Source organism: Pezoporus flaviventris, unplaced genomic scaffold (assembly GCF_033815535.1).
Source record: "Pezoporus flaviventris isolate CSIRO_AGI_PZ_B2104156 unplaced genomic scaffold, CSIRO_AGI_Pfla_v1 ptg000055l, whole genome shotgun sequence".
Taxonomy (NCBI): Eukaryota; Metazoa; Chordata; class Aves; order Psittaciformes; family Psittacidae; genus Pezoporus; species Pezoporus flaviventris.
Genome location: NW_026892603.1, coordinates 5,414,592 through 5,431,855, shown reverse-complemented (window position 1 = coordinate 5,431,855; position 17,264 = coordinate 5,414,592). Strand labels below are relative to the sequence as shown.

Sequence of the window (17,264 nt, the reverse complement as noted above, 5' to 3'; positions counted from 1 at the left end):
AACAAGCAAATGGGCATGGAAAAAAATCCCTTTTGTTCTTTTATATAATGGATAAGACCTTGAAAAAATACATTTGGGACTTCCCCCAAGGAGTAGGAAAGGGCTGTGTTGCGTTTAATGAAACTGTTCAGACAAAATAAAAATCTTAGGTCTCACCTCAGTCATTCAGGAAAAAAAGAATCACAAATGCAGCCTGTATTTTTACATAGGCCAGGAGTGCAAATCCTTTCATTTGATTCAGAGAAAACTCCAGGAACAAACTTGCCAACAGAGTTTCAAGTTGACAAGCAGGTATTCTTTATTGCAGCGGCGGGTGACACGGGGGATAGTTCCTCCTAACGTGTGTCCCCGAATTGCTACACAGGTCATCCTTGCATGGTCACTGAGCATATTACATCATTTTCCAAAAGGTTTCCGGCATGCATACAAAATGTGGTGGTCTTTAAGGGTCGTTTACTTTTCCCAACAAGCTCAATTAACATTACAGACATAGCAATCATCCTGGCCTTCTACTTACCAGTTAGTTTAACTGCTCTCATCCTGGACATCTGCTAATCCGGAATACTCCCTAGTAGATGCTTACATCAGCTTAATGGGTTTATTAACGCCTCAAGCATTAGCAATCATCCTGTCCTTTTACTTCTCAGTTAGTTTATCTGTGCCCACCCTGGACATCTGCTAGTCCGGAATACTCCCCATCCCCAGGTCCTGTCCTTCTATTCTGCTTTTCTCACACCTTTTGTACTGAGGTCCTGAGGGCCTGAAATTATGTCAACTACCTTCAAGCACAGCAGTTATTTTCCATTACAAAAACATCAAACTTAACATTACTTAGAACTGATTACATTTTGTACTTTTGTGCCTCCTTGTTTCACTTGTTTTGTGCGTTCTGCATATTTTAAGATGTAGGACTGTAATCCATTAGTTTATTGAAATCTGCTTTAATTTGGATTTCTCCTACTTCTGCTCAAGGCAGGAGTTAAAGACAGAGACCTCTATGAACAGATACTGGTTTGACTAGGATGAAAATGTACGTGGCACTGAATATCGTTATGAGAATACCTTAATGGTATGCTTTCATCATGTTTAACTTGCTTAAAGAATGTTGGGCTTTTATTTTTTATTTAAATAACTGGTGAATCACACTGTGCTGACAGAAAATCTGACATCATATCCACAAGCAGCCTATGCAGCAACCTTGGGTTGCCTTTGTGTCATCAGTGGACCCAGAGTTTCTGCAAGGGAGACACAGTACTGCTTTTTTCTGGCCCTTCTCTGCTGAGATGCATGGATGGCAAGCCACTGGCATCCTCAGGTCTGCCTTTTCAGGACGTTGTCCAGGTTGCTACCTGTGGTTAATCAGTCTAAGAAAGACAAAAGTAAAAAAAAAATAAAAAATGTAGCAATGTTCATTAGGTAGGAAAGTATTGTTTCCTGTGGTAGGAAAATATGAATGAGGGTTTTCTGAATAGGCTGTTGGGTGGCTGCTTGAGTTATGCATGGGTGCTTTGGCCTTTAGAAAAGAGGAGATAATACCTGCTAATGAGGAAGCTCTTGCTGAATTGGGTGACTCATACACTTAAGGGGTACACCAGCAAAGTATCTAATGATGTAATAACCTACAAATCCAAGCTATTCAAATTGGGATAAGTGTTAGAATCAATTATTGTGGCTCTCAATAGAGTGCCTGTTCCTCTTCTTTTTCTCAGACTTAGCCTCTTACCTGCCTTGTTGAATCATGTCTCGATGTGTGATAATTATATCTTGTCATAACTAGTGCTGAACACTGGTTCCTGTGAAGCTATCTGTGAGTTAAACTTCTCAGTTAATGAGGAGCTGACTGTGTGGGATTGGATTACTGCCTGGATTAGCTTTCTAACACAGTTCATTTCCAGGCATCCTCTTTCGATATTTTCACTACACTTCAGTCTATATTAAGGTGGAAATTGGATTAAAAAAGACAAAGCATGAAGTCATTTGCTGAAGCAAACAGTGTTAGTGCCAAATTTTGTATAACAGGATGCTGCTGAAAGGGCTGTGGGTCTCTTCTAATCCATGGAGAACCCCTCTGCCTCTGGACTTCATTTCCAAATACAATGCACAGGGGGTGCATAAACCCCTGTTAAGCAGTTCATTTTGTGCATTAATTTCTTGTTTGTTTGCAGTATTAAAAATGTTGTTTTCAGCCTGGAACAATCCCATTCATACAGAAATCACTTTGTAAATTTAAATACTGTACCAGTGACAGCTCTGTTTAGAGCAAGTATTTTAACCTGTTGGGCAGTATCAGTAGCTGTCTTCCTGTAGTTAAAGTTTTAAATATATGAGAGAAAATTCTGCCTTTTATTTTTCTTAGTGCATAAAGATTTTCAAGGGTGTCATGGGTTCAGCAGTAGCAGTCATTTTTTCTCCTTCTTAGTAGCTGGTGCAGTGCTGTGTTTTCGACTTTTGGCCTGGCAGCAGCACTGATAACACCAATGTTTTTAGTTGTTGCTCAGTAATGTTTACTCTGACCAAGGACTTTCTGAGTCTCATGCTCTGCCAGGGAAGTGGGGAAGCGGGGAGGAAGCAGAGACAGGACACCTGACCCAGACTGACCAAAGAGGTATTCCATACCACAGCATGTCATGCCCACTATATAAACTGGGGGCAGTTACCCGGAAGGGCTAGATCACTGCTCGGTTGGGCTGGGTATTGGTCAGCAGGTGGTGAGCGGTTGTATTCTCTTCCCTTGTTATTTCCCTTATCATTATTAGTATTGGTGGCAGCAGTAGTGATTTGTGTTATACCTTAGTTACTGGACTGTTCTTATCTCAGCCCCTGGGAGTTAAATTCTTTTGATTCTTCTCCCCATCCCTCTGGGAGTGGGGGAAAAAAGGGGGCGGGGTGGGGGAGTGAGTGAACGGCTGCGGCTGCGTGGCTGACTGGGCTTAAACTGCGACAAAGAGGAAGAATTGGTTATATGTAGAGGAAATCCTCATGACATCTGAAAATGTTGTTTTCCTAGGGCAAATTATTGATGGTTTTGGATGAAGTGGAAATGTAAAACTTCCACTGTACATTGAATAAACAACAAAGTTTGAATTGCAAGCACTAGGCAGGACATAAACGATGCATTTTAAAAATCTAAAATTAGGAACTAAATATCCAAAAGTTTGTACACCCAAAGATGTAATTCTGGGCCACAACCTTAACAGTTATCATTGCATGATGCAAGACAGCCTAAGTATGAAAGTATATTCACGTGGAAAAAACTCATTGAACTCAAGCTGATCACTGCAGCTTTCACAAGGAGGATGTTGACTCCTCCACTTAAATGCTGTTAGGATATGGTCTTCCTTGGAGAGCAGGTACTTTTCCTTCTGAAAAAGAGATCTAGACACATCAGTTTCATTTGATCCCGCTGCTGATGTACTAGCGCTGACTCGGTAGTTACTTCCTGATTTCATTATGTTTTTAAAATTGACTCCATTCTCTTTTCATCATTCCAAACCATTCACCTTTTTTATGCATTGCCTTCTTAGTTATCTCAAAACATCTTTTCAGTTAAATAATTTCCTGATGAAAAATAAATTTATATGAAGTAAAACTAGTTTTCATATGCTTTATGGCTTGCTGCATATTATACAATATCAAGTATCATAAAATTAATGTTATTAATGGTTGTTTATTTTTCCTAGAGACAAAAAATATGCATCAGAATTTAAAACCAGACAGTTTCTTCTGATTTCTGCACTCATTTTATGTCTTCTTTGCTGGTTTCAGAAAGAACAGGTGATGTTCTGCGCTAGAAAAGTTAATGCTTTTAAAGCCTTCTGTACTTTCTGAATGTAATAACAATTACAGCACTTAACACTTATATAAATCTTCTCATGCACAGAGCTCCATCCTGACATTGAAAGTATTATTATTCACATTTTACGGATAAGTTCTTTAATGTAGCAGCAAGTTCAATATCCACACCCTCCAGGACGAATTTGTATTATAGTAGGGGGACAAATGTCAGAGATTTTAGCTGAGAAATTCTTCATCTGAGTCTCAGACCTTGCTTTACTATGGACACATGCATTAGTTTTATCTTGGTTTCTGTTAGTGACCGTACTCTAGATTCTAAATCCTATTAAGTACCACTCCTCCATTTCTTCCTCTTCTCCAGTGACATTTTCCAGCTCACTGGTTTTCTCCACTTTCTCCACACTCTGTACTTCATACAGGGAGTTCTCACCTTGATCTGAACTCTTTCCTGCACAGAAGTACACCTCCGCAGACTGACTCTTCAAGGCCCAGTACTCTTTTGATAAAATACCTGCAATACCTGTCTTCTTATGTCTGTCCTGTATAGTCACTTTGTTTTATAAATAAATATAAAATATTACTGTGTGAAATAGTTTTAGATACATTTTAATGGTAATCACTTTTTAATCATTCTTCACTTATTAACCATACTTGGCACAAAAATGTGATTGAGATATATGCCCATTATCCTGACACATGTAGGTTTTATATTTTACTTGTTCTTTTCTTTCATCTTTTTTTCTTAACTGATTTTAGATTCTGCAATCTCAGACTCTTCAGATGTGTTTGTACAGTATGTGGTATGGTGTGACTTGGCCAACAGGGTTATTAATTAATATCATAGTTAAATATTGTAACTATATGTTAACTTTTATCAAATTGAGCAGCAAAAAGGCAGTAGAGACCTTGCTATACCTAGGTCTTAACAGGCATTACTTTTGAGGTTTTTGAATGGATAGAGAAAGAAACAGGTAGCACAATTTTTCATGTTTTGCTTTTTTGAGAACTTGCCTTCTGAAAGATTTTCTTGAATTTAAATTAATTAAATATACTTCAGTTCGCTTAAAAGTTGCAAATGATTAATACCAGTAACTGTAACTGATGTTAAGGAGATAGACAGCATTTGCTGTATTTTCTTCAGAGCCTTCATATTCTTAATAATCATATTTTAGAAGTATGTTGGTAGATTAGATAGTATAATTATGTGTTTCTTTCTAACTTTAAATGCTGATTTAAATGGCAGCACTACAGGCTTCTGTAGTTCTCTGTGTTGTGTTGCCTAAGGTACATCTTGATAAGAAGAAGCAGGCAAAATGAGTTGCATCAAATACTAGGTAGTATTTGCCACAGGAGAATATGAGCCTGTTTTTTCTATATTACTTTTTTTTACTACCTGTTCTGCTTTGAGAGTAAAGGGGACATGTGATGATTGTCTGAGTAAACAGAAAATAATGAAATAGTTACTAGCTGTTAATTCTTCGAATTGTGTTTCCTGGAGCTCCTGTATATGCAGAAAGAGAAAAGCCAGTGAGTAAAACCAGATAAATGGATTGCAACTAAGTAAAATGAATGAATATGTAAGCTTTTGCTTGATGTTGGTAGCTAATCCTGACAGTTAGGAGAGCAGCTGTTGTACAAGAGCAGAGAGCAGCAACTACTAAATATATTGCTGTTGGGCCATTGCTGACCCTAAGTAAGGTGCTGGGCAGAAACTCCTTAGAGGCAGCTGCCTGACAACACTAGCCCTCTGAAAATAGCCTCAACTTCCTCTTAAATACCCATAATTTAAATGCTGTTCTTGATCCAGGGGCTGTTTACATTTTTTCCGTTCCAGAGAAGCCTTGCTCCACAGTATATTCCATACATAGCCCCAGTAAATAGTACTGTTCAGTTCAGTGATCAAACGAATTGAATGTAGTTGAATGTATACATACGATGCATGTATACATGTTCGCAAGTTGTGGCCCTTAATGGTTGAGTAGAATATTATGTCTTGGAAGCACTGTGATGTAACATAATGGGAGACAAAAAAACCTCCTCAGTGAGTAGATGTCTGAGGAATGGTGTTTAGTGAGCTTCAATAGGAGTTTCAATGAATGTTATTAAGTGGCTTCAGTGTTTTAAGGAAAAAGTAGATTAATATGATTTATTATGAGCTCTGTAATAAGCTTTTCTACCATAAATATGCAAAACACTAATTAGAGTCAAATTTCCCTTGCTTTGGGAATCTTTTAGAATATGGCTTTTCAGTAATTGAATCACATCGAAGTATTTTTTCTCCCACTTTTCTAACAAAATTATGTGTGATTTGTTGGAGGGTGGGCAGAGATGGGAAGCAAACTGTTGACAAACCAAAAGATGACTTTGATGTAGTATAGTGAAACAGGAACTTCTAAGTTTATCAGAAAGAAATGCACCATGAACCTGTAAGGAACCCTTTTAGTGGTAACTATCTGAACCAAGGTGAGGTCTGTCAATTAATTTGATTCTAAGTTTCTGAAAGGCAACTATTTCTTTTTCTTTTTTTTTTTTAAAAAAAAAAAAAGTGAACAGATATTGTTAGGGAAAAAGTTTTGGCAGGATATCAGAGTGTGTGTTTGAAGGCAGATACTGCTTTTACAGGGCAGGTTTTTGCAGAGTTCCTTTTGACAACAGTATTACCTTAAATGGTTAGACATTGCATTATCTCTGATGACACCTGAAGGAGTTTCATCAGATTCTGACATCACAAAATTACAGCTAAACAATATCACTATCGTGACAAACTACCAAAACATCCCTTAGTATACCCACTGAATTGAATAACATTCGACTTCAGAACCTCACCTGGAAATGCAAAGATGACCGGAGGTTGAAGATAACTCATTCTACTGTTAAACCTAATACTTTTACTTTATTTTATTTTATTTTATTTTATTTTATTTTATTTTATTTTATTTTATTTTATTTTATTTTATTGTTTTGTTCATTTAGAAGCTGATCAGCTTGAAACTATTGAAACCTTGGTATACTTAATGTTACAATTTCAACACAAAATTGACTGTGTTTGTTACCAATACACCCTTGATGCTTCAAATACAGCTGAGTTGATCTGTTGTATGAAACAGGACAGTTCAGGCATCATTACAGGATCAGAACAGTAAGTGCTCTCTTCAAATACAGAAATAATCTAAAAATATAAACCCAAACAAATCTACAGGCCTTCTTTTGCTATCAAACCAACTGGATTCCAACTTCTGAAGCCTTAGATTTGTCTTTTCTTTCTTGTCTTGCTTGATTTCAGGTCCATAGTCAAATATTTGTGTTATATTGTCAAATTAGATGTATGTTTATACAGCTTGTAAAGAAGTATTTTTGACTTCTGGGTAGGTCTACAGTGCTGGTGTTAATTTAGATTAAACGAATGTAGGGAAGGTATAGGTTAGGTGTTCCATGAGAGACTGTACCTGCACCTGCGTTGTTAGCATGAAGATGAGGATCTGGTCCTCGTCTGGAATGCTTTTTGGGGGATTTTATTTAATGGATATTGAAATCACTGAAGCATCTGTCTAGTTGTAGTTGTTGGATTCTGAATTTCAATATCAGCATGTGTTTTGGGGGACCTACTGAAAGGAATTGTACGGGGTTTTTAAAAAAAGTCTCTTCTACCTCTGATTTCTTCATCAGTACCACGGGTTCTATTTGCTGTCGTAGTTTATCCCTTATCTAATTGTACAGCTTTGCCCATTTCTATCAGTTGTTTTTGCAACTTCATGGATTGTGACTGAGTATAAGCATTCAGGGCTGCAACAAATATAAACCATTTTTTACATTATTTATATCGTATTTTGAAAAATAGGTGGCTGAAATAAAGGCCTTTGCTGTATTGTTCAGACTCCTGTGTCTTCATATTAACTCTATTGAAAGTTCTGTCTTTTATGCCTAGAGTCTGGACAGAATTTCATGGCTGCACTCAGGTGAAATGTTCTGTTGAAATACGAACGAAAGGAGAAAAAAGCTTTCTGAGTTGTTAGCTGTCACATTATAGCAATATTTTCATTATTCCAAAGTTATTAAATTTAAAATACTGCAGTAGACTTTTTCTAATTAAATGTGTGTTTTCTTTTGTCATAAGGAAAGAAAAAACTTTGGTTATGCTTTTTACAGTAATTTAATTAAGCATTTCCTGTAAGTTCATTTCAGTATCTACATGGCTCACTAAAGTTGGAATTCAGTATAGAATGGTAGATTAATTGCCCTTTGTCTTAGATGAAATAAGAATCCTAAATATGCAGAATCATGAAATTTAATTGTGTTCCTCAATTGCTTATTCAATGCTTTGGAAACCTGAATAAAAAAATACAGAAGAAGGGGGCCAAAGGTTGTTAAATGTAGTGACTAACACGGATTTTGAACTTTACTTAATGAACCGAGTGTTTATTACTGTGAAATAAACGCACCATTTAAAGAATTATGGTGGAAATGTAGAACATTAAAACTCTAATTAATTTTGGTCAAAAGCATGCAGTACACTCATTTTTCCTAAAACATTTTCATTATGGTCTAGATTTTCCCTGTTATTGAGATAAATTTATTCCTTTCATATGGTAGTGCTTTCTTTTTCTTGTAAAAAACGTGTACTTCAGTGATGTTTAGAGTGATGTCTTTTAGCTGCCTTCAACTGTAGACAGCATGTCTTGTCTGTAGCTTACAGAAGCATTTTTCTATAGCTCAGTTGTACCTGCTTTTCTATTTAATGTTGTTAATCATTGTGGAAATGAAGGATGTTGAGACCTCTTGATAAAAGGCTGTCTATAGCTAAACTTATTTGTGAAAACAGTTAAAGCATGATAAAAAATCTTCAGGTTTAGTAACGACCAGGATACATAGATAGCCTAACAATTGAGCAGTTAAAAATTATCCTCTTATTTGCTAGGTTTTTTTTTATTAAACAGTACTTAGAAGTTAAATTACTTAGAAGAGCTGTTAATTCCATATCACTGGCCTGATCACCTTTTGTTCTCATCTAGATTATTGTAAGAAGAACCCAACGTTTTGCTTCTTATAATTCAGTAAATATATAGTGTAAATACGGTGGGAGTGGAGCCATAAATATTTAAAATCATCTTGATAAGTTTAGAATACACTTTTCTAGGCTACGGAATATCATTCTGTAGTAGTATGAGTATATATAAAGTGGAACTTCCTGTTTTAATTTCCAATTCATAAAAATAATTATATTGACACATTAGTCAGAAATGCTATTTTAGTTTCCACATATATATTTATATATGCACAGATGTAAGTATTATATTTGAGTGACAAAATTGCCTTACAAAGGATCTAAATCAGGACAATGCCAGACTTGAAGGCTTGAAAAGTAAGGCAAGCGTACACTCTGAGATCGGAGTGGAAATTGAAGAAGCCCATCCCATACAGGCACAGTACAATCCCATTAAAAGTTGCTTTTCAACTATTTCCTAGTTGATGTTTCAGGTTTGTGATATCTACATTTTTATAGATGCAGTCTAAAGTTCATATAACTAAACCTTTTAAGACTCCAATTGTTAAAGAGGAAACAGTTTCCTCTGCTTTCTTCAAGGAGAACCAGCTGAACTTGAAAAACAATGGTTGAGTTTCAAGCACCACCTGCCCTGAAGAGCATCCCAACTGTTGTGGCAGTCAGCCAGAAGGGCCACTCAGTGGAATGGCTGCCTCCTTAAAAAGAGAGAAACAGATGGAAGATTTGAAATCTGGCATGAATTTCCACTTCTGTACTAAGCATTAAATGAAATTTTGACTCTAAGGGCTCTTGCAATGGTACATTTATCTGTATAATCAGAATTAGAAACAAGGAAACAAAAAATATAGAACACTGACAAACGTTTCAAAAAGACTTAAAGTTCTTGTACTAGTGCAAGTTAAAGGGGAAAGAGTTTGTGATAAACATGCAGCTGCTTGTAGCTTCTTCAGCTTCAGTATAAAAGTAATTCTCCCAGTCTTGCATTGCCACCTAGAGCACGATGCCATATACTGCATCGGTGAAGGAGACAACAGCTAAACGTTGCTCATTTTACTGAACAAAATGTGGTGGAGAGCTGCTTCCAGTTAATTGATGTCATGTTTACTTACATTATAATGGTTAGTTCATTCATAGCCTCCATTTTTTAACGTACCAGATCAGCAGAGATTTTCTTACAGGAATTTGGTGGGCTTTGACAGTAAGAATTAATGGAGATGAGCATTAAAAGGTACGACTGTCAGATTGCCAGTGGTCCCAGAGGGTGCATTTTCTTGATGGCTGCTTCAGAATACTTCATGAAGCAAATGTCAAACTTGTCAAGGCTGTCACTATGAAAATGATCCATGTAGCAAGGGTCTCTTTTTCAAAGGAGAAACAAACAGCTGCCTTATCACTTCAGAGCTACAGTGACAAAAACTGTCATCTATCACAAGAAATTTATATTTGCTTCTAATATCCATTGGTACAAAATTGTTCCAGTTGTACTCTGTATTTTTGCACCACTCTGTTATAAGGACTGTCAGTAATACGTTTGAAGAGATAGCATAGGCTTTGGAAGAAAAATAACTTTTAAATATTGGTGCTAGATGCTCATCTTTTGTTGATTTAACTGAGAGACTGATGTAATTCACATTTTTTTGCCTGATGGTCATTTCCCTCCAAATTTGGCCTATGACATTGGAAAGCTAGACTTCAACAATAAAAACCTCTCATAGTTTCTCAAGTCCCTTTTTCCTGGTATGTTTTTGAAGAGTATTAGAAGTATTTTTACTTACTTCCAACTGACGTTTTACTAGCTGGGATCTGTGAGGCAGGAGATGAAACACCACATGGACACCCTTGCTGAGGCTTAGCATGTTAGTCATATCACAGCTCTTTTGAGGTAAGGTACTTTGAAAAGTAATAGTGTTTGAATTTGGTCCTGAGTGGTTTTGAGATATTTCTAGAATATGTGATAGCATAAAGAACCCTTTCATAATTTCTCACTGTAATAAGATATTTTTGAATTCTGCATACTTTGTTATTATTCAGTTGTTCATTTACATCATACTGTAATGTATAGCTATTTATTAAGTTTAGAATATGGGTTACAGTTTGCAAAGCACACAACAGAAGGATTATTTAAGTATACCTTTGTAATGCAACTTTAGAAATTTGTGGTTTAATGCACAAATCTGTGAATTGTTGCATTTCTTAGCACAGTTAATTGCAGTGCGGTCTGTTCTACATACAGAGTAGTGTCAGATTCCTTGTAGAATTAAGAATTGACTAATTCACCATCATCTTCCAGATTTCATGTCATTAACTAATGGAATAAAAAGAAATTCTCAGACAGTCTGAACTGGGGAGGTGGAGATGGGGAAGGAGAATAGAAAAGTGCACCAAAACACCTATTTCTAGGCACTTTTTAACTACAGAGTTACCTTTCTATGTCAGACCTGTTATTCTCTGCTTGGATCATCATTTGTAGTTGACCTTAAATACTCTTTCAAAGGGGATGAAGTTATATTATAGTCTCCCTCAAATGTTAGATCAAAATTTTCAGAAATAGGACCTTAAAAGTCAGCTTCTTACCTTTAGTTCTTGGCACCTTGAGGTGTCTAAATATTGAAGTATTCCTATTAACCTCAGCAAAGCTATTGAATGCTCAATAATAATAATCCTCAACACTTACCTAAGTAGCACACTGTAGGGTCTCAGTTACAAGTTCATGGCCCTGTTCTGTTACTGTGACCCATAAATGCTCAGCTACCAAGTGTAGACTAATTAATTTGGAGGAGAGATGTCACTAGGACATTTGAGAGCATCCAAAGGACCGTTTAATCCAATTCCCAGGGAAAGGAAGGGATGCACTATGGAAAGAAAAAAGCTGATGTAGAAGGTCTTTCAGTCTATCAGCATCATCAAGATTCTGATGAGGTGTTCAGTCATTAATGGTTTAAGGAGCTCCTGACTGTCTTGTTCGGAAACACCCTGAATGATCAAGCAGCCTTTTTTCCAATCTGATTTGCCTATCCCACATTGCCTGCTCACTAGCCTTCAGGCAACCATCCTAGGAGAAGGACAACTCTAACTTCAAACCTGGGCAGATGGAGCTCGTTTAGCCCTGTAAGGCCATCCATCAAAGAGAAGGACACTCTAACCAAACCTACGACCTGAGGACTTTGCTGTCACAGTCCAAGCTCTCTAGGCCCTGGCAGATAAACCTCAGGTGTAAAGGGTGGGGCCAGCTCTGCACATGCTGTGCCTCACCTAAAAAATCCACTGCGCAGGCCTGAAGGGTTTACTCACACTTGCAAAGCCCTGTAGCGACAGGTGAGGGATGAAACAGCACGTGATGAGGTGCACTGGAAGTGGCAGACCCAGCCCTGCATGCAGGCGGTTCAGGACATTGGTCGCTCGAGATTGACCAAGGAGATGACAGTCTTGTTCGGCAGCATCCTGAATGACCAAGCAGCCTTTTGTCCAACCGGATTTGCCTATCCCACATTGCCCTTTTAGTCCTCATCACTCCTGTAGTAAGCGTGGGTAAAGCCCTTCCCAAATCTTCGTTAGTGAAGCCAATCAATCAAGGAGCTCCTGACCTGACATTTCAGTTCAGGGTTTTGAGTTTAACAGCGCTTTATAAAGCCCTTTGTCCTTTTCTTTATCACTTAGGTTTTGTATTTGGGTTGTTTTTAAATCTGAAAGAATGACAAATTCAGACTTGTAAACTTAATTTATTTCAACTGCATATACTCCAATACTGCATAGTATTAGAGTATATGATTGTCTGTAGTCAGGAAAGATACTAAGGGATGTTTGACTTTTGACATCCGCTATCAAAAACTACTTTAATAATTGAACATTTTAACACCGAAGTGATTGTTCTCTGTTTCAGGCACTAGACAGTAGAGTCATAGGTGGCTGAGAGAAAAAAAAAAGAGAGATGTGAGGCATTAATAGAAATAATGTGAACTGAAATTCTGTGAAACAGAAACTGGAATTCAGTATTTCATTTGCTTTGTAGCCACAGATAAACGTTATACACTGCCATCATGGACTGGTTTTTAGCAGATAACATGAAAAGAAAAGGTTTTTCTTTGTTATCTGACAGTATTAGAAGCATTAGAATCATGACAATGCTAGGTGGTAGTTACTAAAAAAAAATAATATATGTTTAATCAGCAGCCTGTTCATATAATATCATAGAGTCATAGAATAGTTAGGGTTGAAAGGGACCTTAAAGATCATCCAATTCCAATCCCCTTCCCATGGGCAAGGACACCGCTGACTAGATCCTGTTGCTCAAAGCCCTGTCCAACCTGGCCTTGCACGATTTCAGGGATGAGGCATTCCCAACTTCTCTGGACAACCTGTGCCAGCGCCTCAGCACCCTCAGAGTAAACAGTTTCTTTCTAATGTGTAATCTAAATTTTCCCTCTTTCAGCTTAAAGCCATTGCCCTTTGTTCTATCACTTCACGCTTTTGTAAAAAGTCCCTCTCCAGATTTCTTATAGACTCCCCTAGGTACTGAAAGGCTGCTATAAGGTCTCCCTGCAGACTTCTCCAGGCTGAAAAAGCCCAGCTCTCTCAAGCCTGTCTCCATAGGAGAGATGCTCCAGCCCTCTGAGCATTTTCATGGTCCTCCTCTGGACTCACTCCAGCAGGTTCGCATCCTTCTTATGTCAGGAGCCCCAGAGCTGCATGCCATACTGCAGGTGCGGTCTTATAACATTGGAGTAGAGGGGGAGCATCACCTCCCTCAACCTGCTGGCCACACTTCTTTTGATGCAGCCCAGGATACGGTTGGCTTTCCAGGCTGTGAACATGCACTGCCAGTCATGTTTGGCTTCTCATCCACTAACAGCCTTGAGTCTTTTTCTCAGAGCCTAATTTCTTAATAATTAAGCTATATAGGCTATTTAGCTGAAAATTCAAACATCATTAATGACATTAAAGCCAATTCAGTATTCTGTGTGCAATCTTTGGGATGCCTCTTGGGCTATTAATAGAAAAGATAAAACATTTCATAGAAATTTTCCATTGTCAGCAAAGTGAAAGAGTAGTGAGTCTTTACATCCTGGAGTATGGTTAATGTGTATGCTCAAAATTGCCAGTTGAAATTTTTCCCAGCAATACTGGCAGGGATGCTGCTCTTACAATTTATAGGAGTTCATGTCTCATGAGAAGTTTTGAGTCCTTAGTAAGCTTGCCATTCTCAGGACAATGCTGTCACTTCTTTTCTGGCAGAAAGCTGCATGATTGCCAGTACTGGTAGATCATACTTTCCAGTGTCTGTTTTGCACAGTAGTCACCCACATTCAGAGAGACTAAACTTAGGTTTCTGTATCAAAATGAAATAGGACTTTCTGTTCTTGGAAAACAGAAATGGAATATATGTGCCCCTACAAAATTAAGATGTCCTCTGTGGAGCATAATTCAATACAACAGTATTCAGAGAGCTTTTGTGCATAAAAATATGTAAAATTCGAAAAAATAAACAACAACAAAATACCAGTCAGGGGCCTGGATGATTGTGTGTAGGAATCTGCCCATGTAAATTCAATTTATAATCTGCAGGTAGTTTATACCTGTTTGAATATGTTTCACCTAGTTGAAGCAACAGCAGATGAACAAAGGCAAGGGTATTGGTTCTGAAAAATATCCAGAGTGGATGCTTCTATCTTGAGTATTCACACAGAGCAAATCCTGGACTTGCTGTAGCCACTCAGCCATTATTTCTGCATCTCAGAAAACACTGATCATTGCAGCTGCTGCTGTAACCTAGGAAATCTGACAGAGAGCAAGCATGACCGTATGAGCACAGCATTAAAACATTTCAAGTTTACACAAAGCCAGAAGATTCTGTTACAAAGCTCTTTCACTGGATAAAACCTTTTTGTCCACAAAAAATAGACTCAGGAAGCTGATATTCAGTATTGAGCCTAATATCCTTTCACCCTCTTGTAATCCTCTGTGAAGGTATGGCCCTGTAGTCTTTGAAATTTGTGCATACTCCCTCTATTAGGAGGGGAAACCCTACACAATATATCAAGTGTGCTGGGAAAAGAATGACTGTGTAGGGTTAAGAGGGAATAAAAGGACGTTGGAATAGTGGCAGGTTGTGTGCTAGGGAGGTGGATAAGTTGGTGCTGAGGTCATAGGGATACAACTTTTGTGGGTGAGGACCTTCTGAAACATGCAAATTTGCTGTTCTTTCATTAACAAGTCCTTCATGAAAGAACCTGGCTGTTTTTCGATACCAGCCAAAAGTTCCTGTTGGTAACTTTTTTATTCAGTGATATTCTTTGTTGTGTACATCTTGGCCTAGTTACACATTGTTCCTTTGCTGTTTCCCATTCTGCCTTGGCTTTTACTTCTTGAGAAGTTTGACCTTGAAGTATGTTCACTATACATGAAACTCTCTTCCATATATGCTACACTTCTAATTTCAATGAATCAACAGTCTTTGGTTTCTCACACATGCACAGATGTGTTCCCTCACCTGAAATAAAAGAGCCACAAGACTCACTACATCTTTTAAAGGCAATTGAAGAGATGTTTTGGAGTGTATGTTTCTTTAATAGAACAGCTAGCTTTTCTATGCTATTTTAGCATTGTGTAACATAAGAGACCACATTTTTTTAATGAGTTTTTCCATTGCTATTCTGTTTTATGCTGCCCATGTAGTCTTCCTATGTTTTGTACCTATAAATATTTTTTATAATTATCCTTACAAAACACCCTTTGGTGGTGAAAGGAGGGCTAGGATGCAAAAAGATAGTTATTTTCCTAGAAGAATGAAGGTGCTCTTTTAAAACAGGAAACTGCACCTTGGGTTTCCGAGTCCCACCTAATATCCCTGACATTTCCTTTCTCTCAGCTGTTGACTTTGATGACTTGTGGTATTAGCAGCAGCCAGGATGCTTCTTCATTCCAAAATGTCTGTTAATTTCTTCTTTGTAGTTTTGGAATGAGAAAGATTCTTTGTATATTGAATTAAAATGCCGACAGGAAAACTGGCCATACTTTGAATTGTGATAAGGGCTGTTCATGATGCGATAGGTTGCAAGTTGCCTTATAAAAGTTTTCTCAGTCTTTCATAATTTATGCTTTGGAGGTCAAAATTCTGTGTTGGACACAAAACAGTATCCATTCCTATAGAAACGGCATTATGATGTCACTTCATTTTTTTCAGCAAAATTCAGAGGAACCTGTAGTGAGTTATGAGCCCTACTCGTGGAGCTGAAGCTGTAGAATATTGTAAGCATGCTGCTGCCTGACATGCTCATGTTTCCTATTTTAGACCTGACTGATCTTCAGATAACATATGGTGGTACAAGTAATTGGAGAATTGGCAGGCCTGTCAAGAAAATATGCTAGATGGGACAAAAATACGATGCTGCAGCACATAAAGTGTCTCTGGAGTTAAATTTATTGTCTTTTATCAAATGGTGAAGTAAACGTATCTGGTCTCAAAAAAAAAAAAACAACAAAAGAAACATTTTTCAATGGCAGATGCTTTTCAAAAGTAATTTTTAGAACAATGATGAAAGTTCTTGCATTTGAAAGTAATTTAGTAGAAACCTGTGGTCAAGAACAAAGGGAGGGTGTATGATGCTGCCTGCAGCAGATGTTTGACTATTTTGTCATCCATGTATGGTTTAGTAATTTCTTTATGTAACCATCAGTAAATTGATCAGTGAAATATTTACTCATTAAATTATTCTTCTACTATAAATGTAGGTGATAAGTTTTGTTTATATTTCTTATCTTTTTAATTTTAACTCCAAAACAAAATCAAATACTTGAATAAATGACTCTTTTTTTTGCTTTTTTTTTATGCCTGGTGGTCAGGCAAAGGATGGCAAAAATCTGTACAAAATTGTATGCATACGCATAAGTACAAAAAGTGTACTTCTTCAATAAGTTCATTAATATTCAGGTTTTCATTTTCTTTTACAGGAAGATGAAAATGAAGCTGGGGCAGAAAATCCATCTCAGGAGCTGAATTTGGAACAGAAAAAATCAAAAAAATAGGAGATTGCTGTCTTGTTTGAAATATTTGCAAGTTGTGTAACAGTGATTATAGTTTCTCATTGTAAAATTAACAAAAAAAGTTCTCAATAAAGTCATTGAAAATTAAATTCATGCTGCACTGGGGAATTAATTAAGTAGCTCCTGGTGATATTCTTGATTGCATTAGAAGCTGAATTATCAGAACTGAGCACCATATCAATAAAATTCAAAAAGCTTTTTGAGCACGGTATAGAAAGCTGATGGGTTATTCATCACTAATAGCGTTTACTACTCAAAGGGGTCAGTTTTTTTCTTTTGTACTCTACAAAGCAATTTTATCCTTAAAGGATAGTTATAACTCAGATGTATTTTGGTATTTCTGAGCAAGAGCTTTGATTCTTATAAGTTAGCTAAATATGTTCTACTAAACGAGTTGTGAAATTTCTTCTGATCAGCGATTAGAATA

The 17,264-nt window shown here is 37.2% G+C and overlaps 1 protein-coding gene across 5 annotated transcripts in view; it reads left to right on the top strand.

Moving 5' to 3' along the window:
• PHF14 (PHD finger protein 14) overlaps positions 1 to 16,926 on the top strand; it is a 162,135-nt gene extending 145,209 nt beyond the window's left edge. For 4 of the 5 annotated variants that reach the window (XM_061469264.1, XM_061469263.1, XM_061469266.1 and 1 more), the window contains one exon: positions 16,745 to 16,926. In XM_061469264.1, the coding sequence (XP_061325248.1) occupies positions 16,745 to 16,819 (75 nt within the window). In that variant the 3' untranslated portion in view covers positions 16,820 to 16,926. The remainder of the gene's footprint in view (positions 1 to 16,744) is intronic. The other variant, XM_061469262.1, reaches the window with a different exon arrangement.
• The last annotated feature ends 338 nt before the right edge of the window (positions 16,927 to 17,264 follow it).